The sequence below is a fragment of the Rhincodon typus genome, chromosome 28 (genome assembly GCF_021869965.1).
Source record: "Rhincodon typus isolate 14 chromosome 28, sRhiTyp1.1, whole genome shotgun sequence".
In the NCBI taxonomy this organism is placed as follows: Eukaryota; Metazoa; Chordata; class Chondrichthyes; order Orectolobiformes; family Rhincodontidae; genus Rhincodon; species Rhincodon typus.
In genome coordinates this window covers 34,474,159-34,499,689 of record NC_063359.1, presented here as the reverse complement: position 1 = coordinate 34,499,689, position 25,531 = coordinate 34,474,159, and the positions used below count along the sequence as shown (strand labels likewise).

The following is a 25,531-nucleotide window of genomic DNA, read 5'->3' as shown; positions in this document are numbered from 1 at the left end:
TCTCTCTCTCTCCCTCCCCCTCTATCACTATCCCTCTCTCTCTGATGGAGGGAGGGTGAAGGGGGAGATGGAAAGGCGATAGTGAGGGCGATGACGTGTCACTTCCGGGGTTGCAGAGCAACTGTTTCCGGGTTCACCTTCGACAACATGGCGGCGCCCATCGGCCTCCACCTGGAGTTTCGGTGCGGCCTTTACCGGGGGCGGCCTGCTCGGGGTGTTACCCCGGGGTGTAGGGGGGGCGGGGTGTTGCCGGGGACAGAAGGTCCTTTCTGTGGTTTGCTGCCTCCCGGTGTTTTTGTTGCGGCGGGATGACATTTTCGGTTTAATGTTGTGTATTCCCCCCCCGGGGCCAGTTGTTAACTCGGCGATAGTGGGGGGTGGGGGGTCAGTGCCTGTGGATTTATTGAGGAGAGTTTTCCCGAGCTGACTGTCTCCCAGAAACTGCTGTGTCCCTCCCGTTCCCTCTGATCATAATCCAGATCTCCAGCTCCAGCAACACTTTGTGTTTTTTCTGGTCTCTCTGTCATCATTTTCTTGTTCAAACACCAGAGAGAGAGAGAGAGACTGCTGGAGAAACTCAAACAGTTAAAGTTTCATGAGACAACAAGGTGCAGGGCTGGATGAACACAGCAGGCCAAGCAGCATCATAGGAGCAGAGAGGCTTAAAGTTTCATGTCTGGTGTGACTTCTTCTGAAGGAGCTGGTTCTGGAGTTGAAATATTAACTCTCTCTCTCTCTCTCCACAGACGCAGCCAGATTTACTGAGTTTCTCCAGCAATTCCCTTGTTTGGTTGCTCCAGCGTCCGCAGTTTTATTTGTCATTTTCTTGCTTAATGGTGCTTCTCAAGATATCACCAGTTCCTTGGATGGAGGCAGATAGTGTTGATTCTTCATGTGTGACCTTAGGCAGAGTGCTGCCAATCTCTTCAACAGTGAAGTATTCCGACTGAACCAGAACTGACTCTTACTCAGGATTTCCCTGCTGTTTCTAATGGGATTGATTGGTTTTATTGACTGACGTGCTATCAGGATGTAATCACCATTTGGTTCTCCCACTGTACTACCTTAGGGATACCGAATCTGTTTGAATTGTGCCACTAGCTGCCCATTGGTTATATCGAATAAAAACTGAAAGAACTGCAGATGCTGGAAATCGGAAGCAAAAACAGAAATTGCTGGAAAAGCTCAGCAGGCCTGGCAGCACCTGTGGAGAGAAATCAACATTTTGGGTCCAGCGAGCCTTCCTCAGAACTGACAGTAGCTCGGAAAAGTTTGATTTTTATGCGGAAGATAGGGAGGGGAGAAGGAGTAAACGATAGGTGGAAATAAAGCCCAAAGAAAGAGAAAAACAGTTGGACAAACAAGGGGTAGATAATGATCAGGCTCGGAGAGTGAATACCTGTTATTGAGGACTGTTAGTGGCTAACAGTGTGTAATAGCAGACCATGTGATAACAAGACCTGATATGTGGGGATTGGGGTAAGGACATGGGAGAAGCTCAGCCCTAAAGTTGTTGAACTCGATATTGAGTCCAGAAGGCTGCAGAGTTCTCAAGTGGAAAATGAGGTGCTGGTTATAATTGATATTTTTTAATCGCCCTGCTCAGACATGATTTGGCACACTTCTGGAACAGGTAGGACTTGAACCTGGACTGTCTGGTCCAGATGTAGGGACACTACCACTGTACTACAAGAGCCCTCTGAATATGACCCAGCCGAGTCAAACCATTCAGCCAGACCACCTTGTTGTGTAACATTGGCTGTATAAGCAACGACTAATGTGTAGTTTGAATGAGACGTAGGAACCATCAACAATTTGGCAAGTGTTCAACCAGTAGCTTGTAGAGCTTGGGGAACTGAATTGGCTCTTCCTATTCCTGTGAAAGTGTCCTTTTTTTTTCTACCAGCATGAAAATGAGCAACACTGGTGCAGCTTGGATCCCCTGAGGTTATGGTTAGTGTATGGTTTGGTTAGAGTGGAGAGTGCTTGATACTTTTGAATGATCCTCTTCCCAACTTGGGATTGTTTGATGTCGGCTATTGGAAGAGTAGAAACCTGCTCTGTCCCCTAGCACTGACAGTTCCTCACCATCAGAAGCACAAGGAAAGTACTCTGTCCTTTGCATTCATTTTGCAAACAGTTAAATCGTTTCTAACTTTTCTTTTTGTAATGAATCTGTTATAGAGGTGGTGCTGAGCTGCTCTTCAATGGAGTGAAGGAGCAACATGTCACATTGCCCAGCCAGTCAACACCATGTGAGTATTGGACTTTTTGTTTGGTTTCCTGGTTTGTGAAAGAGAATTTAATGTATGAAAATCCTTACTGGCAGCTCACCACAAATAGAGAATTACCCCTGTTGTGTGTTTATTGGAGGGAAAGAGGGAGCTATTGGGAACCAGACATAAGTAAATGATCTGCCGGTCTATCAAGTCTTACATGTATACATGATAACTCTCCCGCTGTGACTGGCTATCCCTGCCCTCTTGCAGTCACAACCTGGGAGAGATTAAAAATCCAGTTCAAGTAAGGGGAAACAAACCCTGGAAAATTTCCCTCTGGCAGTCAAAACCAGCCCAGGACATCAGGTGTTCCAGGTTTTTTAAAAAATCTATTATTTGATTCAACTTCAATGTGACGTGATCTCTGCCAAGATAAGGAATTGAACTGAGAAGGAATTTCTTCACCCAGAGGGTTGTTAATCTATGGAATTTCTTGCCCAGTGAAGTAGTTGACGCTACTTCAGTAAACGCTTTTTAAAAAAAGGTAGTTTTTTTTGAACAATAAAGGAATTAAGGGATACGGTGAGAACGTGGGTAAGTGGATCTGAGTCCACGAAAGGATCAGCCATGATCTTATTGAATGGCGGAGCAGGCTCGAAGGGCCAGACGGCCTACTCCTGCTCCTAGTTCTTATGTTCTTATGTTCTAAGGAAGAGCACCCACTCCTCGACCCTTAAAGTTGTTCCAGAGATTTTCTTTAACTTGTTCATGGGATGTGGGTGTTGCTGACTGGATGAGCGTTTATCATCCACAAATTGCTCTGGAAAGGGTAGTGATGAGCTGCCTTCTTGAACCGCTGCAGTCCTTTGTGTTTGAGGACACCCAAAATACCATTAAGAATAGAGTTTCAGGATTTAGATCCAGTGACACCGAGGGAATGGCTGTATGTTTCCAGATAAGGATGGTGAGTGGCCTGGAAGGGAACTTGAAGGCGGTGGTATTCCCATGCATCTGCTGCCCTTGTCCTTCTAGGTGCTAGAGTTTGCAGGTTTGGAGGGTGGTGTTGAACAGGCCTTGCTGTGTTCCTGCTGTGTATTTTGTAGATGGTGTGCGGTGCTGCTGCCGTGTTTTGCTGCTGGAGGGAGGTGGTTCAGATGCTAATCAAGTGGGCTGCATTGTCCTGAATGGGGTCAAGTTCTATGGAAAAGAAAAAGCATCCACCCTTTTTGTGGTTCTGAATAGTTTGAATGCATATCCTGTATTATGAGCCACTTGTGTGCAGTGTTTGAAAAATACAAATATGGTTTTTATCGCAAAAATCACTAATTGGACTTTTATGAAATGCTATCCAGTGTAAAAACTGAAATGTACCAACCTTGCAAAGTCATGTGGCACCTCACTAAAATGAACATGTTATTGGTGTGATACCAGGATATTTGCAAGAAAGAAGATTGATCATAATCCAGCTGAATGGCAGACCATTCTCAGTGGATTGAGCCCCCTACTCTTGTTTCTATCTCTTGTGCTCTAACGAACCCATTTGCCCTGTTCTTGTGAAATTTAGTTGCTTCAGCCTAAGTGCCATTAATAAGTTTATCGTTGCTTTGGTATTCCCACCACTTTCTGAATTAAACTCATTTGTTGGTCTGTGTTCTCTCTGAATTTGTAGGGGACAGTACAGTCGTTGCCCCTATGTTGTTAACACTTTGCTAAAAATAAGCCAGGATCGGTGATTAAGCATCAGATCTGGAAATAGTGTTTGAAGCTCATTTGAGAGTTTCCTGTATCATAAGTTTCTTTAAATAAAAACCTTTGTAAAAATAGGGCAGGATATTTTTGTGTTCTAAACAAGCATTGAGTCATAGCAATACTTTCATGCTTGCCTTCATTGGTTTAGGCACAGTGTATAAAAATTGACTGTATAGATCTTTAGTTAGGTTACATTTGGAAAATTGTGTACAGCTCTAGTCACCCACTACCAGAAGGATGTGAGAGCTTTGGAGAGAGTACAGAAATGGTTTACCACAAAGTTGCATGGTTTGGAGGGTATTAGTTAAGGGAAGAGATTGGACAAACTTAGTTTGTTTCCACTTGAATATTGAAGGATGAGGGGTGAAGTTTACAAACTTCAGAGGCGTGGATAGAATGGATAGTTGGAGTCTTTTTCCCAGGGTAGAAATGTCAATTACTAGGGGACATAATAAGGGTTAAGTGTAAGGGAGATGTGAGAACCAAGTTTTTTTACGCAGAAGGTGGTAAGTGCCTGGAATGTGCTGCCAGAGGACATGGTGGAGGCAGATACAATAGCAATGTTTAAGAAGCATCTTGACAGATTAATAGGCAGGGAATAGAAGGATATGGATGGTGAAAGGTTTTTAGTTTAGAAAGGCATTGCGTATCGGTGCAGTATTGGTGATCAAAGGGCCTGTTCTTGAGCTGTACTGTACTTTGTTTTTTGCCGGCCAATAACCTTGTCACAAGAATACCACCGAGCATCCATATGCTATGGGGGGGGGAATGTGGTGTAGTGGTAATGTCAGCAGGTTAATAAAACCAGAGGCCCAACCGTCTGAGGACCAGGGTTCAAATTTCACCAGAGCAGCTGTAGAAATCTGTATAATTTAGTTATTCTCGGTAATGGTGACTAACAATCATCATCAGTCAAAGTAAAAACCCATCTGGTTCACTAACTTCCTTCAGGGGAGGAAATCTGCCATCCTTCCCTGGTCTGGCCTACATGTGACTCCAGACCCACAGCAATGTGGTTGGCTTCTAACTGACATGGCCAAGCAAGCGCCTCAGTGCCAGGGAAAAGAGATGGGCTATAAGTACTGGCCTTGCCAGTGGCACCCACGTCCTGTTAATGAGGAAACAAAGTCAGAGCAGTGGGACCGGGACGGTACTGGTGGCGCATCCTCATTTTCTGTTTCTTCAGTGCCAACCATTGCCAATTTTCATGGCATCAATTGTGGCTCAACGAGTGGTGCTCTTAGTCCTGAACTGGGACATTGTGGGAAAGAACCCTCATTTGGATGAGGCATTAAACCATGGCTGCACCCGCCACCCCCCCCCCCCCGCCCCCCCCGCCCGCCCTACCCCCCCAAATGATCTACCCCCCACTGCCACCATTCCCCACCCCACCCGGGATATTCTGGTGCCTGGTGCCCTAGCCAGCATTTACCCTTCAGCCAGCATCAGTAAAACAGGAAATCTAGTTGTTTATCTCATTGCTGTTTGAGGGAGCTTGCTGTGCACAAATGATCTACCTTAACCTACTCTATGTTACAACAATGACTGCCCTTCAGGTGTACTTCATTGGCTGTGAAGTGTTCCAGGACATCTGATGTTGTGTAAGCAGTCTTTCTTTTCTCTGCCTCTGCTGAGCTTTTCCTGTGATGCAGTTCCTTGGGTCATTACCCACGCTCCAGCACCACATCGTACTGACCATATTTCTGTGTGTTAGCGGTATTTTCAGTCGCAGGGCATCACTGCTGAGATCGATCTTGTTAAGAGTTCGATGTTCAAACATGCACTTTCCAGCGTAGACTTGTGACCCAGCAGCTTTCAGGGTCATTTTTCCCAGTGCTTTCTCACATATTATCAACTTCATCCAATTCAGCTTTGGAGCTAGCTGTAGTGGGATTTGAACTCCCAACCTCTGGGTCATGTGTCCACGAAACAATTGTATCCAACATAGGTTAAAAATTCACAGCAGTCGGTCTGTGTGCTGTGGTACCTTTCAGCAATTCAAGTTTGATTTTCAGCTAATGTAAGTGCTCCGCCCTGCAGTGCACAAGTGTGTGAAAGTGCAGCTCTCTTCCACTCTGAATTAATCTTTGACTTTTCTTTCGCAGGTTGTGTTCTGCTTTGATCTTATTGGTGCTTTTGTTTATGTCTGTTTGTTGAGGTACAGGCCTTGATCTTTGTCATGTGCTGTGTTGTGTTTATGCTGGAGTATGAATTCAATGTTTGCAATCCTTTTTGTTTTGCCTGTTAGGGTATATGCTTTCATATCTTAACGCTGTAAAAGTTTGAGTATGTGGGTGTGTTGCACTGTGAGCGTGTTGCACTATCAATGTGACCTTTGCGACGCTGTGTTTGTGACTGGGTACAATAGGAGGCACTGCTTTTTGTCCTGATCTGGAGGTGCTTAGAAGCGAGAGACTTGTGTTTTTCCAGTTACTCAGTTGGTCCTCGCCTTGTTTCTGATGCACAGCGCTGACGCTGTGAACCATTTTCTCCAGGTTCTGTCCAACCCCAGCTCCTACACGGTTTACAAACTGTATTTCTTTGCTCTCTCAACTTCTGTCTCTTTCACCTTTCCTATAAGGATTGCTCTGAGAGGCACATGCAGTTTTGACTGCCTTTTCCATTTCCAATTTGTACTCCATAACTGATGCACAGAGTCTGATCAGGTGCGGTATGTGCCAGTGGCCAAAGGCAATGCTAGGCAACCGAGACATTGCTGCAACAATGCATCCTGAAGCCTGACGCTTGTCCTGCTGAAGATATTGCCTCTGGAAACAAAAAAAAAATAGGCTTTGTGCTTCATCGTGGCTTTCTACAGCCAGGAATTTCAGATTGTTTGATTGAAACGACGCTGTCTGGTAAGTTGGGAGGCACAGGCTAAACCCCTTCACTTGCCAAATGAATGGAAACTGTCAGGGCCACTCTCAGCAGCTGGCTCAATACTTCCCTTCCATGGTTCAGTCACGGTCATCTGGTGTGGCCCATAAGTTGCCTCTGAGCTCAACTATCTTGGCCAGAAAGTAGGTGGCAGCCCGTCTTTGCCACCCTGGTCTGAAGGGCAGTTGACCTCCGCTGGTGGCCCGGGTCTGATGGGGCCTGGCTGTGATGCTTCACACGGTGGCTCAGTGGTTAACACTGCTGCCTCACAGCGCCAGGAACCCGGGTTCAAGCCTCAGGCGACTGTCTGTGTGGAGTTTGCATGTTCTCCCCGTGTCTGTGTGTGGCTTTCCTCCAGGTGCTCCGGTTTCCTCCCACAGTCCACAGATGTGCAGGTTAGGACGGATTGGCCATGCTAAATTGTCCCATAGTGTCCAGGGCTGTGTAGGCTAGGTGGCTTAACCATGGGCCAAATGCAGGGTTATGGGGATAGGGTTGGGGAAGTGTGTGAATCTGGTAGGCTTGCTTTTCAGAGGGTTGGTGCGGAGTCGATGGGCCGAATGGCCTCCTTCCATACTGTAGGAATTCTATGACCTATAGCACTGTCACTGAAAAATCCAATTCAGGAGAAATTTCTTTCCTCAGAGAGTGGAGGAAATATCCTACAGGGGAAGTTGGATAACTACAAGAAGACAATTAAGAGTGATTTGCCGTCCCCTGGGGTGGATCTGTATGGGTTGCTCTCTGGGGAATCGATGGGCCCAATGGTCTCTTTCTGCACTGGAGGCTATTCTACGTTTCTAACTGCTGGAGCTTGAAACCGGGTAAGGTACCAAATGCCAGTCAGCATCCGTGAGACTGTCACCCAGTAATGAGGGGCCATGCTTTGATGAACTTTGTAGAAATTAAATGCTTCGCGAAACATCTTGGGAAAGAAATCCTCATAAGATTTTTAACAGCCAGTAGCAGAGTTTTGTATCGGGGGTCAGTTAGCTCAGTTGGCTGGTTTGCAACGCAGAGTGATGCCAACAGCGCAGGTTTCAATTCCTGCACCAGCTGAAGTTACCACGAAGGTCCCACCTTCTCAACTTCACTCTTGTCTGAGGCGCAGTGACCCTCAGGTTAAACCAGCACCAGTTGTGTCTCTCCCGTGAGAGGGCAGCCCTGTTATTCTCTGGGATTTTGGTGCCTTTCCTTTTACTTTAGAAGTTTTGCATTTTGCGTAATAAACACTCAAATGTTTACAGCAGCTTTAGGTTTGACATGCAACATAGCGCTTTAGCATTGTGCAGCAACACAAGATGCTTCACAGGAGCATTAACACCAAACCAGAGGAGGAGATGCTAAGGATAAATCTTTTGTGAAAGAGTTAAGAGTTTTGAAAGTATTGGGGTGGGACAGATACAGAGATTTGAGAAATGACGTAACTTTCGGCGATATTTATTCATTTTTATGCTTCCTTGTTTTGATTGGCGTTTGCAAAGTGGCACCTTTGATCAGTTTATTTCAAGTCCTTGAACTGAAAATGGCACTTCTAGGCAAACTTAAGTGAATCAAGTCTATAGGTTGAAAGATAGTCACAATATCAAGGCAATTAATTATGTCTCTGTATGTACGTCTGCAAAATATTTCTCAGTAGTTCACAAAGTATTCCTTCAAAGCTTGATTAATCTGTTTTGTCATATGGGAGGTGCCATCTTTCAGAAGAGACGTGGAACTCACATATTGCTGCCCTCTTGGGTGGGATGCATATGATACTCAAGTTTATTCCAAGAGGAGCGGAGGGACCTGCCTTGTGTCTTTGCCGAATAATATCACTGAAAAGTGATTGATCTGGTCATCATCTCATTGGGAGCTTGCTGTGGGCAAATTGGCTGGCAAGTGTCCTGTACAATAACCAGTGACTTCTCATCAAAGTGCAGCTGAACTCATTCCATACAGGCTTGTGCCTTTGGCAGGTGGCAAAACACAGACCTGTAAACTATGGATTTAGAATACGCCATCTAGATGGAACTACTGTAGGAACATAGGAAGTAGGAGTGCGGGTAGGCCATCCGGCCCCTTTGGTCTGCTCTGCCATTCAACTAGATCGTGGCTGATTTGCTACCTCAATGCCATTTTCTTGCACTGTCCTATTTCCCTCTATTTATTACATCAGTTACCAGTTATAGTCACATAACCTTGTGGTTGCTGGTCCCACTTTGTCCTCTGAGCGTCCGCATTGCACTTTGGAGCCAAAAAGATCAGCACAAGTAACAAGTTTTCTGAAGAAGGGTCCAGACCCGAAACGTCAGCTTTCTTGCTCCTCTGATGCTGCTTGGCCTGCTGTGTTCATCCAGCTCTACACCTTGTTATCTTAGCATGAGTAACATTTGTGTCACAGAATGACCATTTCCACCAAGACACAATGTAGCCATCACCTCTTGACATTCAATGGCTTTAACATCGTGGAGTCCTTCTCTGCCAACATCCTGGGGGTTACCATTGACCAGAAACTGATCTGGACTCTCCACATTAACACTGGCTACAAGAGCAGGTCAGAAGCTGGGAATACTGTGGCGAGTAACTCACCTCCTGACTCCTCAAAGCCTGTCCACCATCTACAAGGCACAAGTCAGGAGTGTGATGGAATACTCCCCACTTGCCTGGATGGGATGCAGGCCCAACAACACTCAGGAAGCTTGACACCATCCAGGACAAAGCTGCCTGCTTGATTGGCATAACATCCGCAAACCCCCACTCCCACCACCACTGACACTCAGTCACAGCAGTGTGTACCAACTACAAGATGCACTGCAGAAATTTACTAACGTCCTTCGGCAGCAGCTTCCAAACAGATGCCCACTTCCATTTAGAAGGACAAAGACAGCATATATATGGCAACACCATATTCCTCTCCAGGCCACTCACCATCCTGACTTGGAAATACATCGCTGTTCCGTCACTGTCTCTGGGTCAAAATCCTGGAATCCCCTCTGTATGGGCATTGCAGGCTCATAGACTGCAGCGATTCAAGAAGGCAGCTCATCACCACCCTCTCAAGGTCAATGAATTTTAAAAAAACACAACTCTACGCTGAGCAGCGAATGATGGGCAGTGGTTGATGACACAACACTTCCAAGTCTCCTGTAAAGTGTAAAAGCCCATAGCTGGATAATACAAACGCAGGGTCACTAAGTGTGTGGCTCAGTGATGTGGGGAATGAGCACCTGGAAATAGGAGAGTCTTGTGTTCAAAGAAGGAAATGATGGGCAGGACCTGGAATCCACGAAATAAATTTGACAGTGATCGCAGGATTCCCTGTAGTTTGCAGCAGCTGCCAGCCTGAAATGGCCGTGCCTGCCCAGCTGTTTGGTAAATTAGTTTCAAATATTGATCTATCTTGACTTCAAAGTGTACGATTTCTTTTGCAAATTGTACTGGCTATTTTTGTCCCCTTCTCTCGGTGGAAATGCCTGCATACAGACCAGAAGTCTGAAACACAATTGTGATATTTAGTTGTGACAGTGATATTGTGGTTAACCTTCCCTGCTCCTTACAGGACCACTCTCCAGGTGGTCCCTGCAAGAAAGGTTTGGAAAAGGCCAATTCTAAACTGAGACTGATGGGTGGGGATGTTTCTTAGAAGGATGACTGTTTCTCTTGTCCATTCGCTTCGAATCATGGAGTTATTCAGCACAGAAACAGACCCTTTGGTCCAACTCTTCCATCCTGACCAGATATTCTAAATTAATCTAGTTCCATTTGGCAACATTTGGTGCCTGTGGTTTTCCCATTATCTGTAAGTAATTCTGCCAGTTGACCTGCAGTGAGTGTTAATCATAAAATGAGACAGCAGAGGGAAGAGGCTGTTTGAACTATCATTCCTGTGCTGGTCCTTTTGAAAGAGCTGCTCTGATAGTTCCACCACCGTGTACTTGCTCTGGAGCCTTGCAAACCTTTCCCTTTGAGTGTTCATTGAGGTTGCTGCTGGTTCTGTCTGCAGCAGGTCAGTTGCTGGTTCCTGAGGAAGGGAGTTGCACAAGCTTTGTGCACAGCATGGTCAATCTGACTGTCCAGTAAGGGTGCTCCAGTCACTGAGCTTTAACCTAAGGAACAGCACATGCAGAGTTCTGAGGAAGGGTCACTGGACCCGAAACGTTAGCTCTGATTTCTCTCCACAGATGACACCAGACCTGCTGAGCTTTCCTGGCAATTTCTGTTTTTGTGACTGAGTTTTAACTGCTTGATCGTAAAGCTCGTCAGTGTCACTTTGGCAGCATCCGGTTTTAAACACGTAGAATTTTAGTTTGAAGAGCGTTTTCCTTCTTTGCTGAAGTGTGTTGGCTGCATAATGCTGATGGGGCTGCTGTCATTGCGTTTACTGACACTTCCGAGGGACTGCTCATTGTAAACTGGAGAACATGCTGTTTATGAGGACAGTAACGTCAGAACCATCCGACGCAGGGAGGACGTTCAGCCCGTCATGTTTGCACCTATCTTTGGAAGAGTTGCACAGTGAGCCTTGCTCCCTATCCATGCCCCACATCCTGTTTACAAACCGTGTAGGTTGGTCTGGTCTGAGCACAGTACTGTCAGGACGTGCTTTGCCATGGACCAGCTGGCTGCCCTGTTTCTAACATTACTACAGTGACTGCGCAACAAATACAATTTTGTCTTTAAAGCACTTTGAGACATCCGTCATTCCAAAAAATGCTAAGTAAATACAAGGATATGTTCTTCCCTAATGAGAAAATCAAGGGATTTTAAGAGTAGGCAGGGAGGTTGTTAAACTGAAGATCTTAAATAGCAGAACAGGTTCAAGGGGCTGATTGGCCTATTCCTATTTCTATTTTGTAAATCCTTTTAAGTTTTTTAAATTCAAAACCAGACATGTTTTTGCCATCAAATTTCTCCTGTCCTTTCTCTACTCAAACAGACAATAACCCCAGCTTCTCTGGGTAAACAAAATCCCTCCTTCCTGGTTCCATCATAATAAAGACTTTTTTTAAAAAATTAATCTTCTGCCCTTGAGCACAGTTACCTTGGTGTTATATTATCCCAGAGCGTTTACTTTGTTTAAAAGAAAATCCTGTCCCTTTAAAATAAAATGATCCAGTCATGTCCCAGTGAGGTGTGGGAGATGCTGTTTGTGTTTAATATTCAGTTCACACGCTGCTCATTACCAGCTGGTCATTCAGTGTTAGTTTGAAGAGTCCTGTTTGCTGAACTCTGAACAAAGTTTAAACGGCCTGCACCTCTGTGCAAATCACATTTTAAAAAGGCAAGTTTCTGCCTAATTAAACAATGAACGGTGACTCTGTGCAACATCTGTGAAAATCCATCTTCTGCCTCATTCTTCACATAAACTGGGGCTTTGTTACACGCTATTCAGTTGTAAATGTAGCCACAGATCCCGCAGCTTAGACTTTAGTGGGGGGTGGGCCGGTGGGGGGGTGAGGGCGTGAGGGCGGAGGCTGTTTGGGCTGTTTTTATATTGGGTTAAGTGCTGTGCTGCTGGCTTTCTTGCATTCAGTTTGTGAAATGTGAGAATAAATGTCGGGGTTGCTGAGGCTGGCTATTTTCGTAAAGCCAGGTTTCTGTCAAAGGCGGCAACAACGTGCATTTATACGGCACCTTTCACACTCTGTCAGGGGTGTTTGAAGCCCTTCAGTCACCAGCTGCTTTTTGGTTTGAAGTGTGGTCACTATTGTAATGGGGGTGTAAGAAAATCTCAGTCGTGTCACAGTGCAGGAGGTCATTCGGTGCACTATCTCTGCACCCACTCTCGAAATGAGTGTAATAATTTCTTGCCTTTTTTTCTATTTCCTAGCACATTATTTAAAAAGAAGCAGAGCTCTTTTGACTGCCTCAATCAAACCTGCTTCCACCTCATTTCCAGGCGGTGTATTCCAGACCCAAACAACTCATTGTGTAAAAAGATTTTTACTTCTCTTGTTTTGCTGCTTTTGCAAATTCCTTTAAGTCTGTGCCCCCTCATTCTTGTTTTCATTAGAGAGAACAATTTCTCCTCATCTGCCATGTCCATGAGCCCCCTTGTGGTTTTGAAAACCTCGAACAGATCTCCTCTTCACCTTCTCTCTCCAAGAACAATTGCAACTTCTACCCTCTGAACTTAAGGGATAGCCAACTTGCTCACACCGCAAGCAACAATGAGATGGATGCGCAGGTAGTTCATTCTTAAATCATATTCATCTTGGTGGCTGCCCTTAATGAATGTGACTAGCTTATTCCCAGATTATTGAGTCCCAGGCCCCATTCGCCATTGTAACAGCAGCTTGCAGGATCATGCCAGACAGCCGCTGTTATGTTTTTGTGTCATCGATGACACACTATGAATTAACACCTGCTTTTCTCTTGCTCACAGAAAATTAAAGGAGTTGCATTTGTGCAGCGCCTTTCGTGACCTGGGGACCATCTCCAAGTGTTTTACAGCCAATAAGATAACTTTCATTTATCTGTGGTTACTGTTTGGGATGTGGGAAATGCAGATGGATTGGATCGAGTGATTTTGACTTTGTTGCGTGCGGCTCATGGCTTTAACCTTTTTGAGACCGGTCTGCTCCGTTATCTGTGGAAGGTCTGGACACCGACAGTGCAGAATGAGCGGAGAAAATTGCAAGGAGCAAAAAGAGAAAGGCCTGCTGAGAGAGTGTAGTGGTGCCTGGGGCATAGCCCCCCTCCCCCAGCTTCATTCTGACTTGCTGTAGAAGTTAATGCTGCCTCTGGCACACTGATACAAATGGTGCACAGGTCAACTAATCTGAGGCAAAGCAGTCTATCTTAGGTATGTAATATACACAGACCAGGGGTGATTTGGGATCTCTGATGTTTAATTACTAATCTTCCATGTTTCATTTAAGGCGAAGCATAAACTGGATTCCAGGTTACTTCAGGAGTTTGCACATTAAGCTGAAATCAATTTTAGGTCAGCAAACTGCTTGTAAAAGTTTGAGACTCCAAGTAAAAATGAGCCAGGCTTTCCCTTATCTGAGTAATTTCTTTGTCCTTAACCTGTCATAGAAACTTGTCCAATGGAAGTTGTATATCACACTCGAATGAAAAACTATGCATGCAGCATATATAATTCTGTCCTCGCAGTTGTGCTGTCGCACTCAGTTTCTGTGATGCGCTATTTAAAATTTTATATAAACATGTGTAAATATGCAAAAGCAATTGTCTGCAGCACACAAAGTCCACCAACCCATTGGGACTGCTTTGACATGGGAGCCAGTGTGTCTATAACCTCTGACCTGGGCTCATCAATCGTACTTTTGAAAGAGATGACAGGGAGCTGGGCTGTGACTCTCAGTCTAAAGATCCATTTAAAATGGTCTAATGCCATGTTTTATTTTATGACCGTTGAGTCTGGTCCCAAAGAAACAGAGCTTCACCTCAGCAGAAACTGTGTGTATTCTTGTGAAACTCTGGATTGCCTGAGCAGACAGTATCTGAAGCTGTAGTGGCAATGTGTGCACCTTAAGGAAAACAGTGATTAAACAGCAACCTAATGTGTGCCATTTTCTCCCTTTCCTATTTTGTTTAGCTCTGTTTTTCCCCAACCCCAGCACCCTAGAACTCATTGAACCTGTCCAGGGTAAGTAAAGTCCTTGTGGGACCCTGGGTGAGGATAATTTCTTGCTTCGTATTGAAAACAGAGAGAACTGAAAGTGGCAGCTGCTGGTAACATAGTCCCTGCAAAAGCTTATCCTGGAGACAAAAGCATAGTGGCCATTTTCGTGAGGAGTTACAGAAAGCCGGCGTCGATGCCCTAGTATTTCTCTCGAGCCCTGTGTGTCTGCATGATGTTTCAACGTACCTGTTTCATCTGTGTCACTCAGTGCCTATTGTTCTCAATCATAACACCACGAGATAAGTTGCCCTTCATCAAGAATAGCCATTTCAGTAGCTCTCGCGAATGTTTTGGGGGTATTTTGCAAGAGGGGAGGCAAGTATGAGCGTATAGTTGGCAAGGAAGTGGAAGGTTTGATTTGTTAGAGTGCACTTGCGATTAACAGAACATTCAAAGTAGGAGCAGGGAAAGATCACCTTCCATCCAACTCCTCATTTCCCTTTAGCTCTTTAAATCCATTTATCTGTGCCTTAAATATACTCGAGCATTCACAGCCTCCTGGGTGGAGAATTCCAGTGATTCTGAGCCCAGTGTGTGAAGAAATCTCTCCTCAACCTAATCCCTAAATGATCAGCCCCTTGTCTTGTGTCTTTTTGTTCCAGACTCCCCAGTCAGCGAAAGCAGCCCTTTCTGTGTAGGGACCTGAAGACAAAATAAGCTTGAATTCCATTGAAAGAGGTACAGCTAATGCTGGGAGCCAGTGGAAGTGAGAAGGAGCGAGTGAATCAGGGCACAGAGAATCAAGAGAGATCAGAATTAACCGGAGTTTACAAATCACCCCTGTTCTGAGGAAGGGTCACTGGACCTCAAACGTTAACTCTGATTTTCCTCGCGGATGCTGCCAGACCTGCTGAGCTTTTCCAGCTATTTCTGTTCTGGTTTCTGATTTACAGCATCCGCAGTTCTTTCAATTTTTACAAATCATCTTGTCCATTGAGTCAGTTCCATGTGCTCCATTGCTTCAAAGATCTTTGCCCAAGCCTAGTGTGGATGAGAAATTCCTGAAATATGAGCTCAATTGTCCTGGTTGAAGAAATGAAGGATTCTTGACATCCGAGGGACAGTATCTTTGCACGAGGAAAGCAGCACCTCGAGAAGAATTAGAATTAGGTTTATTGTCACATGTACGCACACCAGCGCAGTGGAAAGTTTACAAAGTAGCCACTTACGGTGCCATCTTAGATATAAAGATACCTAGGTACAGGACCTTAGGAATAAATGATGGGCTAAAACTGGAAGGGGGAGAAAACAATGGTAAATTTATTATTCAGCAGAGCAGCAAAATTTAGCTTCGTGATAGAGTAGCTCCCTCTGAAATAAATTTGAAATAAACTGAGCATTTTTTGTCCTATGGGGAGATCACATGCTCAGTTTGTTTATTCTATTGTGCAGTCATCAACGTCTTATTTTTCTTGTGTCTGTCAACTTGTGCCTAAAGTTGAGTTTTGATTGGCTGCATGGACACAGAGCGCTGGCTCTTCTGTTGAGGTTAGTTTGAATTTTATATTTGAGAGCGGGTGAACAAGGGACAAAGCGGAGCCATTATCTCACATTTACATGAAAACAAAGGCTACTTGAGGGCTCGTGTGCCAGGCGTACAGGCTCGTGTGCACTGCCATTGTGTTCACTGGGAGAATACCATCTGGGGGCATTTGCTGTACAAGCCAGTTCATTTGCCAACATGCTCTGGGTGTGACAGTCACCACCATCACCAGCCTCTAGCCATGTTACATTCAGTGATCAACAATAGCTGCATTCTCTTAAAGGTGCAGCAACCATATTAAACAGTTTTTCTTTTACTTTGCAATGTCTGTCAAATATACAACTGTGCAGAAATGAAGCAAGAGTCAGTTCGTGCAGCATCGCTGGGAGATTGCTGTTTCTGTCTTGTTAAAGTTTTCCACTAACTGAAGATGGAGAGTTAGTATAAGGGCAGCATTTGAGCATGTTAACTTGTAACTGATGGAGTGCCGTTAGGATTGGTGCTGGGGTCACAATTATTTATGACATATATTAATGACTTGGTTGACTGACACGAACGTACTAGCACAAAGTTTATGGATGATACAAAAATGGTGGGAAGGCAAGCAGTGAGGATGACACAAAAAAAACCGTACAGAAGGGTATAGACAAGGTGAGTGGCTGAAAACCTGGCAGATGGAATATACTGTTGGAAAATTTGAGGTTATGCACTTTGGCAGGAAAAGTAGAGGAGCTGAATATTATATAACTGGGAAAAGCCTGCAGAAAGTTACAAAATAGGGGGATATGGGGCAAAACCAAAAACAGAAATTGCTGCAGAAGCTCAGCAAATCTAGCAGCGTCTGTGGAGAGAAATCAGAGTTAATGTTTCGGGTCCAGTGACCCTTCCAAAAATTGCCAAAACTCATTTCCACAGACACGTCACATTCCTTAATGACTGGCTCAGACTCACCCCACATGGATTCTAACTCAAGTTTCATCCTTGTTAACTCTGCTTTCTCTCCACAGATGCTGCCAGACCTGCCGAGTTTTTCCAGTAATTTCTGTTCTTTTTTTGGTTTCTGATTTCCAGCATAGCAGTTCTTTCATTTTTTTTTCATGTGGAGTCAGTCATACAGCACATGAACAGACCCTTCGGTTTGCCCAGTCCATGCCGACCATAATCCCAAACTAAACTAGTCCCACCTGCATGCACTGGGCCCATATCCGTCCAAACATTTCTTATTCATGTACTTATCCAATGTCTTTTAAAAGTTCTAACTGTATCCACATTGCCCTTCATATACTTTTTAAACCTTTCTCCTCTTACTTTTAAAATATGCCCCCTAGTCTTAAAATCCCCCAGCCTGGAGCACAGACCTTTGCCGTTCACCTAATCTATACCCCTTGTGATTTTATAAACCTCAATAAGGTCACCCTTCAATCTCCTACACTCCAATTAAAAAACTCCCAAACTTTCCAGCTTCTCCTTACAACTCAAAGCTTCCATTCCCAGCAACATCCTGGTAAATTTTTTCTCAGTCCTCTCCAGTTTAATAATAGCCTTCCTATAATAGGGAGACTAGAACTGGACGCAGTACTCCAGAAGAGGCCTCACCAACGTCCTGTAAAACCTCAACATGACGTCCCGACTCCTATACTCAAAGGTCTGAGCAATGAAGGCAAGCATGCTAAATGCCTTAACCACCCTGTCTACCTGTGACACAAACGTCGGAGATCTGGGGCTTGTTGTGCACAAATCACAAAAAGCTGGTATCCAAGTTCAGCATGTAATAGGGCAGGCCAATGGAATATATAAAAAGGAAGGTCTTACTGAAATTATATGTGAGGGTCTAGTGTTGCAGTGGGCCAGTAGGTCTGAGTTCAAATCCCAGCTGCCCCATGGGTATATCATCACATGTCTGTAATCGGTTGATTTAAAATAATTAAAACTACGAGGCACTAGGCAGAGTACAGTTGGAATGTGGTGAACTGTTTTGGGCCCCATATCTAAGGAAAGATATATTGGCATTAGAGGCAGTCCAGAGAAGGTTCACTTGGCTGATTCCAGAAATGGAGGGAGGTTTTTTATGAGCAGGGGTTGAGTGTATCGGGTCTGTACTCATTTGGAATTTAGAGGAATGAGAGGAGACCTTATAGAAACACAGATTCTTAGGGCCAAGGTAGATGGGGAATGGTTGTTTCCCCTTGTTGGGCAATCGAGGATCAGAGGGTATCATCTCAGAATAAGGGGTCACATACTTAAGACAGAGACGAGGAGGAATTTCTTCTCTCGGGGGTCGTGAATTGTGGAATTCTTTACCACAGAGGGCTGTCGAGGCTGGGCCATAACATGTATTAAAGGCTGAGATAGACGGGTTTTTAATCAGGAAGGGAATCAAGGGCTATAGGGTAAAGGCAGGAAAGTGAAGTTGAGGATGATCAGATCAGCTGTGATCTCATTACATGGCACAGCAGCGGTGTTCAGCTGAATGGCCTGCTTCTGCTTCTACATGGTATGGTGTACTTTGTTTCTGTTCCAACCCCTCCACTCACCCAAATCCTTCGTGAAGATTGTATTTCCCGAAAGATTGTGAAAGATTTCTCCATTTAAAACACTCACTGGATAATGATTACTGTTGTGAGGTGATGCATTTTAGTAAGACAAATCAGGGCAGGACTTACACAGTTAATGGAAGGGCCCTGGGGAGTGATGTCGAGCAGAGAGACCTAGGGGTGCAGGTTCATAAGTTCCTTGAAAGTGGCGTCACAGGTAGACAAGGTGGTAAAGAAGGCATTTGGCACACTTGTGTTCATCAGTCAGAGCATTAAGTACAGGAGTTGGGACATCATGTTATGGCTGTGCAGGATATTGGTGAGACCACTTTACAAATACTGCATTCACTTCTCGTCGCTCTTCTATATGAAGGATATTTTTAAGCTGGAGAGGGTTCAGAAGAGATTTACCAGGATGTTGCCAGGAATGGAGGGTTTGCGTTATACAGAGAGCCTGGATAGGCTGGGACTTTTTTCACTGGAGCAGAGGAGGTTGAGGGGTGACCTATATAGAGGTTTATGGAATCATGAGGGCATTAGATAAAGTGAGTGGCAGGTGGCTTTTCCTTAGGGTGGGGGGATTTCAAGATTGGGGGTGTATTTTCAAGGTAAGAGGAGAAAGATTTAAAAAAGACACGAGGGGCAATCTTTTTTATACAGAGTGTGGTTCGTGTGTGGAATGAACTACTGGAGGAAGTGGTGGATATGGGTACAATTACAACGTCCAAAAGACATTTGGATAATTACATGAATAAGAAATGTTTAGAGGGATATGGGCTAAGCGCAGGTAGGTGGGATTAGTTTAGTTTGGGATTATGGTCGGCATGGACTGGTTAGACCACGGCCTGTGTCTGCTGTATGACCCTCTGACTGCCTTTGTCCATTTTTGAATGAGCGGTGAGGGATCTTGTATATTAATGGATTAATTACCAACTACTCGAATTAACAGGGTTAAGCATTATTCAAAGCGTGAGGAACTTTCAGCCTCGAATATTGTTCGTTCCAATTGACTGGGACAGAATATTTATAATGATCAAAGGCAAGTTGTGCAGAGAATTTAACATGATTGAACTATTCACATCTGTGACTGGATGCACATGTTGTTACACAGTTTGAGTATACATTCAGGCCATTCAGCCCAACTGCTGTGTGCTCCTGTTTTTGTTCCACATGGGCGTCCTCCTGTCCCACTTCATCCCACCTTATCAGCCTAACCCCTTTGGTGCACTTGCCTTTTAATAATTCATGTTTAAAGGCTTCTGTGAATTCCATCTCTTGGCCGATGCCTTTCTTTGTTTGTGGCCCTAACTTCATTCAGATTGTGCTTTTGGACTGACCCAGTTGGCAAACTGACAGCTATTCAAATACATTTCAATGTTACTGTTGTTGTGACAAGGGTGCCCACTGTTTTCTGTTCAACTGGTACTGAGTGGCTGGGTTGAACATGCCCTGCTGTGCTATTGCTATTAACCAACTGGCTGGTTGACCTGCGGATTGTTCAGTTGGCTCCTTGCTCCACTAAAAGTACTGGCAGTTCTCCAAGTGGCTATTCATCTGTTGTAAGCATGCAACAACAACTTGCATTGACGTCATCCTTTTAACGTAATGATTGTCCCGGGAAGCTTCAGGGTAGCAATGATCCAAATGATATTTAACACCCAGCCCCGTGAGGCAGGTATTCAATCAGATGACCGAGAGTTTGGTCAGAGAGGTAGGTTTTAAAGGGCATCTTTTTAAGGGTAGAGACCCGAGGAGATTTTGGTGGGGGGCATTTGAAAGTAAGAAAATTCTGGTCTGGATTAGAGGTTGGTTGAGTGTGATATTGCCAATGCTTGATGAATCTATGTATGCACACATTAGGCTTTAAAGGATATCACAATTTACAAGAAGGAAGCTCCCTAGTTGAGCATCTCGGGGTTGGGGGGGAGGTATCTCCAGGGGTTGCCTCTTTGTTCATCCTGTCCGTTCTTGGGACGTGAGCATTGCTGGGAAGGCCAACATTTACTGCCCGTCTCTAATTGCCCTTGTAAAGTCAGTAGTGAACCATCCTGAAGTGCTGCAGTTCAGATGGTGAAGGCACTGTTAAAGAGGGATCTCTGGGATTTTAGTCAGGTAACCACAAAGGAGCAGTGACATATTTCAAACTCAGGAAGTGTGTGTTTTCCTACCTGCTTCCCAGCTCAACTAAACATGCCCATCGTGCACTTTGAACCTTGAACCTCCTGCTGTACCCATTCATGGACAGAAAGAGTCAATATCCCCCTGACGTCCACTATTCAGTGATTCCATTCTGGAATAAAGGCATCAGGCAACATCAACGAATTCTATATGGGCAAATAGCCAGCTGCCATAGACTATCAATGTGCTCACGTATGACCAATGTGACATTGTATTGGAGGGAACACAGTGTGGAGCTGGAGGAACACAGGCCTGGCCTGCTCTGTTCCTCCAGCTCCACACTGTGTTATCTCAGACTGCAGCATTGGCAGTTCTTGCTATCTCTGATTGTATTGGAGGGAATTGGCACTGTGGAGTTTCACCTTCAGAAGAAGAGAATTTAAAACAAACTAAAGGGGACAAGGATTCAGTTGCCAAACATTTTAAGAAGATGGTTCCCATTTTAACTTCACCTTTTTTCTTAACCAAGTACTTATCCTTCTTTGGAGTAAAAAAAAGTCTAATAATTGAAGTTTTGCTCCCCGCCTTTTATCCTCCTCGATGTGTTTCATATATCTTCGTGTGGTGCAGGTCTGAAAGGTTTTTACAGTGAGCTTCTCCATCCTTCAGAACAATAACACTGCACACCACCCCCCCTCTCTCGTCCTGGCAACAAATGGGCAGCTTCTCCATAGCAACAGGGCCACAAAAGGTGGTGCGGGACTGGAATGCACTGGGGTCGGGAGTCTGAAGCCACAGGACAGCCTGGATGACCCAAGCCTTTGGGGAGAGTGTCTGATAAATGACTCGTCTCTTCTTTTTGTCGCAGAGAAAGAACTCAGCAAGACCACTGTTGCTCTGAGAGAGCAGAAGGTGGAATGATTGGAAGTTCGGGGAGGTGGGTTCAGAGGCTGGGTGGGTGACTTCTGCTGTCTTTGTGTTCGCAATTCGAAACTAGATGGAACTGGTGCACAACCTCCCCCCCCCGCCCCTCACATAGAAGGCTCTGGCAACAACGGAGAGCTGTGTTAATACATTGCTCAATGCTTGGGCTTTGCCTTGCACTGACAGATCAAAAACAGACTGAAGTCGCTGTTTATGAATTTAAATAAAAGGACTTGCTGGAAGCATTTCTTTAACCTTGGTTGACTCTTCAAGCCATGTTATGGCGACCAGTTATCAAGGTGACGAGATATGGGCAATAATTTCAGTGGTGCACGCATGTTGATGACAGTTTCTGTTTCTTTTTTTTTAAAAATAGGCAAATTAAAAAGTACAAAATTTCACATGCCTGTCAGTGCAGCGTAGCCAATCTAGCTGATAACCAAGTTAACATCTAAAGTACCAGTCCTCCTTGTTCTGCTCCAGCAAGCCAAGCAGAGATGTATAAAAACTAAAGTCTATTCTTTACACAATTTCTCAGCTTTTATTTGCAGAGATGCATGTTGCAAGTATATACCTCCAAATGCAATGACCGTAGCTCTGGTCTGCTCTGAAAAGTAAGATACAATGAATCCCCACGCTCCTAAAAACTCTATGATATGTGCCACCACTGCCTCTGAGGTGCTTTCATTGAAACTGAACTGAAAGGTACAGAATATTTCAATAAAGTGACTTTCTAAAAGAAGCTACCTTTTTGGTTTTTCACTTTTCTTCCTGTTATTTGAGTTCATAGGCTGTTGTTGGGGTACTGCCCTCCTTACACACATGGGCATACCCTCTCTTCTTTATCTCTGAGACTAAATGTGAGGCTGGGTCTGATGCTATAATATTGAGGATATTGAGGTCACTTCTTGAATCCCAGTTGCCACCTGTGACAACTTGACCCTGGGCTGTGTGGCTGAATTTGCAGAGTCTGTAGAGGAGCTGCTGGGTATCTCTGTGGCCATGTTGTAGTCCTCCATCAGGTGCTTGTCCCTCAGTGTAAGTCCTCCCACAGCAAGCTAGGAGTGGGTACCGATAGCTCCCTGAAAGTGAAATCGCTGGTCCAAATCCAACAACAGCTGGAAATATTGAGTTACCCACTGATTACAGTCTCAAAGGTTTTGATTTGAGATGATCCAAAATTCTGAGACCCGTGTCTTAACTTTGACCAAGTCCTGTTCACCCATGATCCCTGAGCTCACTGACCTCTTATTCGTTCTTGGTTAAGCAATGCCTTGATTTCAAAATTTGCTCCTATTTCCCTTTGCTTCTCCAATCCAGCAAGCCTCCGGGCTGTCTGTGTTCCTCCAGTGCAGGCCTCTTGAATAGTCAAGATTCCTGATTTTGTAATCCAGGAACATTGAAAATCTCTAGCTCTCTCTCTGTCGCTATCTCCTGCCCTCTCTAAACCTATCCTCTCTAACCCTCCCTTCCTTCTTTTGAAGGTGCTTCTCAAACCACATCTTGAACTGAGCTTTTGACATCTCTCCTAATATTTCCTTACACAGCTCATTTTGTTTAAAAATGTTCTGATAAAACATTGGGTTGTCTTACCATGTTAAAGGTGCTACTTAAATGCAAGTTGCTAACATTTGGTAAATTTATAAAGAATAGAAGGTCCTGATGTAAATTAAGTTAGAAGAAAAAGGGTGCGAGGACAGTTGTATGATGCATAAACATGGACATCCAATGGTCTGTTTCAATTTTGAAAATACTTTGTAATTTCTTTATTCTTAGGCCATTTCCAGCCGTATTGCTGTGGGTGTGGAGTTGCTTGTAGGCCAGATCGAATCAGGATGCCAGATAGCCTTCCCTAAAGGGGCATTAGTGAACCAGATGGGATTTTGCAGCAGTTGATATTACCGTGACTGATATAGGCTCTATATTCCAAACTGATCATGTTTTAAATTACACCGTGATGGGATTCGAGCCCAGAGATTTAGCCCGATTCTCTGGATTCTAGTCAATTGACATTACCAACACTCTGCCCCTGTATTAGACAATCCAGCTCAATGACTGTACAGAGGCCAGCATCCAGCAGCAGAGCTGAGAAAGGGGCGACAGCTACGGGTCTGTCACTAGTGGTCACTATATTTAATGCAGAGCAATGGGGCAATACATTTTGGAAGAAAGCATTTATCTTCATCAGTTGGAGGTATATTACATTAAAACGCAAGGGGCTTCCTGTGCGTTTTCACCACAATGATATCAAATCAGTTACCAGAATGGTCCTGAGTACAGTGTAGGGTTGGTCCAATGCACGGCTCTGATGCAAGCCCCATTAATCCGTGCTGCTCCACAAAGTCCCCATTGTCAGTAAAAACCTGAAACAGTTCATCTATAAAGCTAACGTGACTGGCCAGGGAACCAACAGTGAGCTTGACTTCCTGCAGGGATTTTTTTTTTAATTTGAAGCTTAATCTGTTTCAGTGCTTTGAGTTTTCCGTATATATTATTCACATGATGTTTAATTAGACTTGTATAAGTCTCACTGCCCAGTCCCTACCCTGGGATTTCCCCAATGAAATGTTGAAATGTGTAAATAAGAGCTGAGAGGAAAACAGAGTGCAATCACTTGAATATTCAGAGCAAGTTGACAGAATGACGTTCAGTAGTGATTTCTTTCAATTGTTTGAGGTTAACTGTATGTTTCATATCCCCATCAATTAATATGCTCCTCTTCTAATATGTTTACATATTCTCTCCATCTGCTCCTAAGATAAATAATTTTTTTCACATCCCAGTAAACGTTATGTCCTTTCAACTGTGTTGCCTCTTCTGATGGAGTTCCAGTTTGATTGGGAATTTGTTCGGGATGCAATGGCTTGAGAATAGGTTTTATTATTCTGTACATCGTTTAAAATAATCTTTGTGTGCACTTCCTGTTCAATTTGAAAGACTTGGCCCCATTTATAATGGAGACATGTTCGATACTCCACAGTTTAACGCTTCCGATTCATCTTCACCCTTAGCCTTTGTTGTGGCACATGCCATGTGCACCCAGAATTGTGCTGCCACACAGTACTTTCCCAATCCTCCATTTTGCTGTCTACGGTGACTGCAGCCTTACAATTCTGCTTTCATTTTGTGCAGGGGATATTCGGCAGCTTCTGATATGGATCAAAAACAACTTGCTCAAAGAGCGGCCGGAGCTTTTCATTCAAGGTGACTCTGTGTAAGTTCAGTTCCTGATTTGATGAGATACGCCACACAGAGGTGGAACAGTATGTATCCAGGCACACTTAATACCCGACATGGCTCCGTGAGTAGCCCAGCCAAACGGACTGGGTTAACAGTTTCATTGCCCATCTCTAATTGCCCTTGAAATGACTGGCATTGCAGAGGGCAGAGCTATATCACTGTGGGTTTGGGGGTCACGTGTATGCCAGGCCAGGTGGGGATGCAAATTTTTGTACCTGAAGGACATTATGAGCCAAATCGTTTTTTTAAGCATTTCTAGAGACATAAAATTGAATCTTTTTGCCTCACAACCCAGTCCTGACAAGAAAGCAACTTTTTAAAGGGAACATCTATGTCTAGGGCAGGCAGAGCTGGTGCCAAGTGGTTGGACCATGGTTGGCTTGGAGTGCAATGCAAGTGTTAACTGTCCATCTTAGCTGAATAGTGTTTTTGTTTTAACAGTAAATGATAGCTTTTGTGGTCACCATTGCTGAGACTCGCTTTGTATCCCAGATCTATTCATACAATTTGAATTCTGCCAGCTACAGTGGTGGGATTTGAACCCATGATCCCAGATCAATAGCCTGGGCCTTTAGATTACTGATGCAATGATGTAACCAGTACACCACTGTCTCTCCTTGGCATTATGCTGATATTTTGTCTTTATTCAGTTGTTCGCTATCAGCCAGGTCAGGGTGCACCACAGTTAGCCTCACAAGCTATGGCTTAGATTATTTCACAAGTTGTAGCAATGAGTGAGGAAGATCTGGGTCTC

General features: G+C 44.5%; 1 protein-coding gene across 1 annotated transcript; it reads left to right on the top strand.

The window, feature by feature from the left end:
- Window positions 1-74: 74 nt before the first annotated feature.
- urm1 (ubiquitin related modifier 1) lies at window positions 75-25,148 on the top strand. The gene is made up of 3 exons (XM_020522892.2): window positions 75-182; window positions 2,185-2,255; window positions 24,670-25,148. The coding sequence occupies exons 1-3, from the start codon at window positions 91-93 to the stop codon at window positions 24,753-24,755; spliced, it is 249 nt and encodes an 82-aa protein (XP_020378481.2). The 5' UTR covers window positions 75-90; the 3' UTR covers window positions 24,756-25,148.
- The last annotated feature ends 383 nt before the right edge of the window (window positions 25,149-25,531 follow it).

Excerpts from the sequence above, each read along its gene's own strand:
- urm1 (XM_020522892.2), top strand. The coding sequence starts at position 91 with ATGACGTGTCACTTCCGGGGTTGCAGAGCAACTGTTTCCGGGTTCACC. Across the intron at positions 183-2,184 it reads GGCCTCCACCTGGAGTTTCG|AGGTGGTGCTGAGCTGCTCT; the intron begins GTGCGGCCTTTA and ends AATCTGTTATAG. Across the intron at positions 2,256-24,669 it reads GCCCAGCCAGTCAACACCAT|GGGATATTCGGCAGCTTCTG; the intron begins GTGAGTATTGGA and ends CATTTTGTGCAG.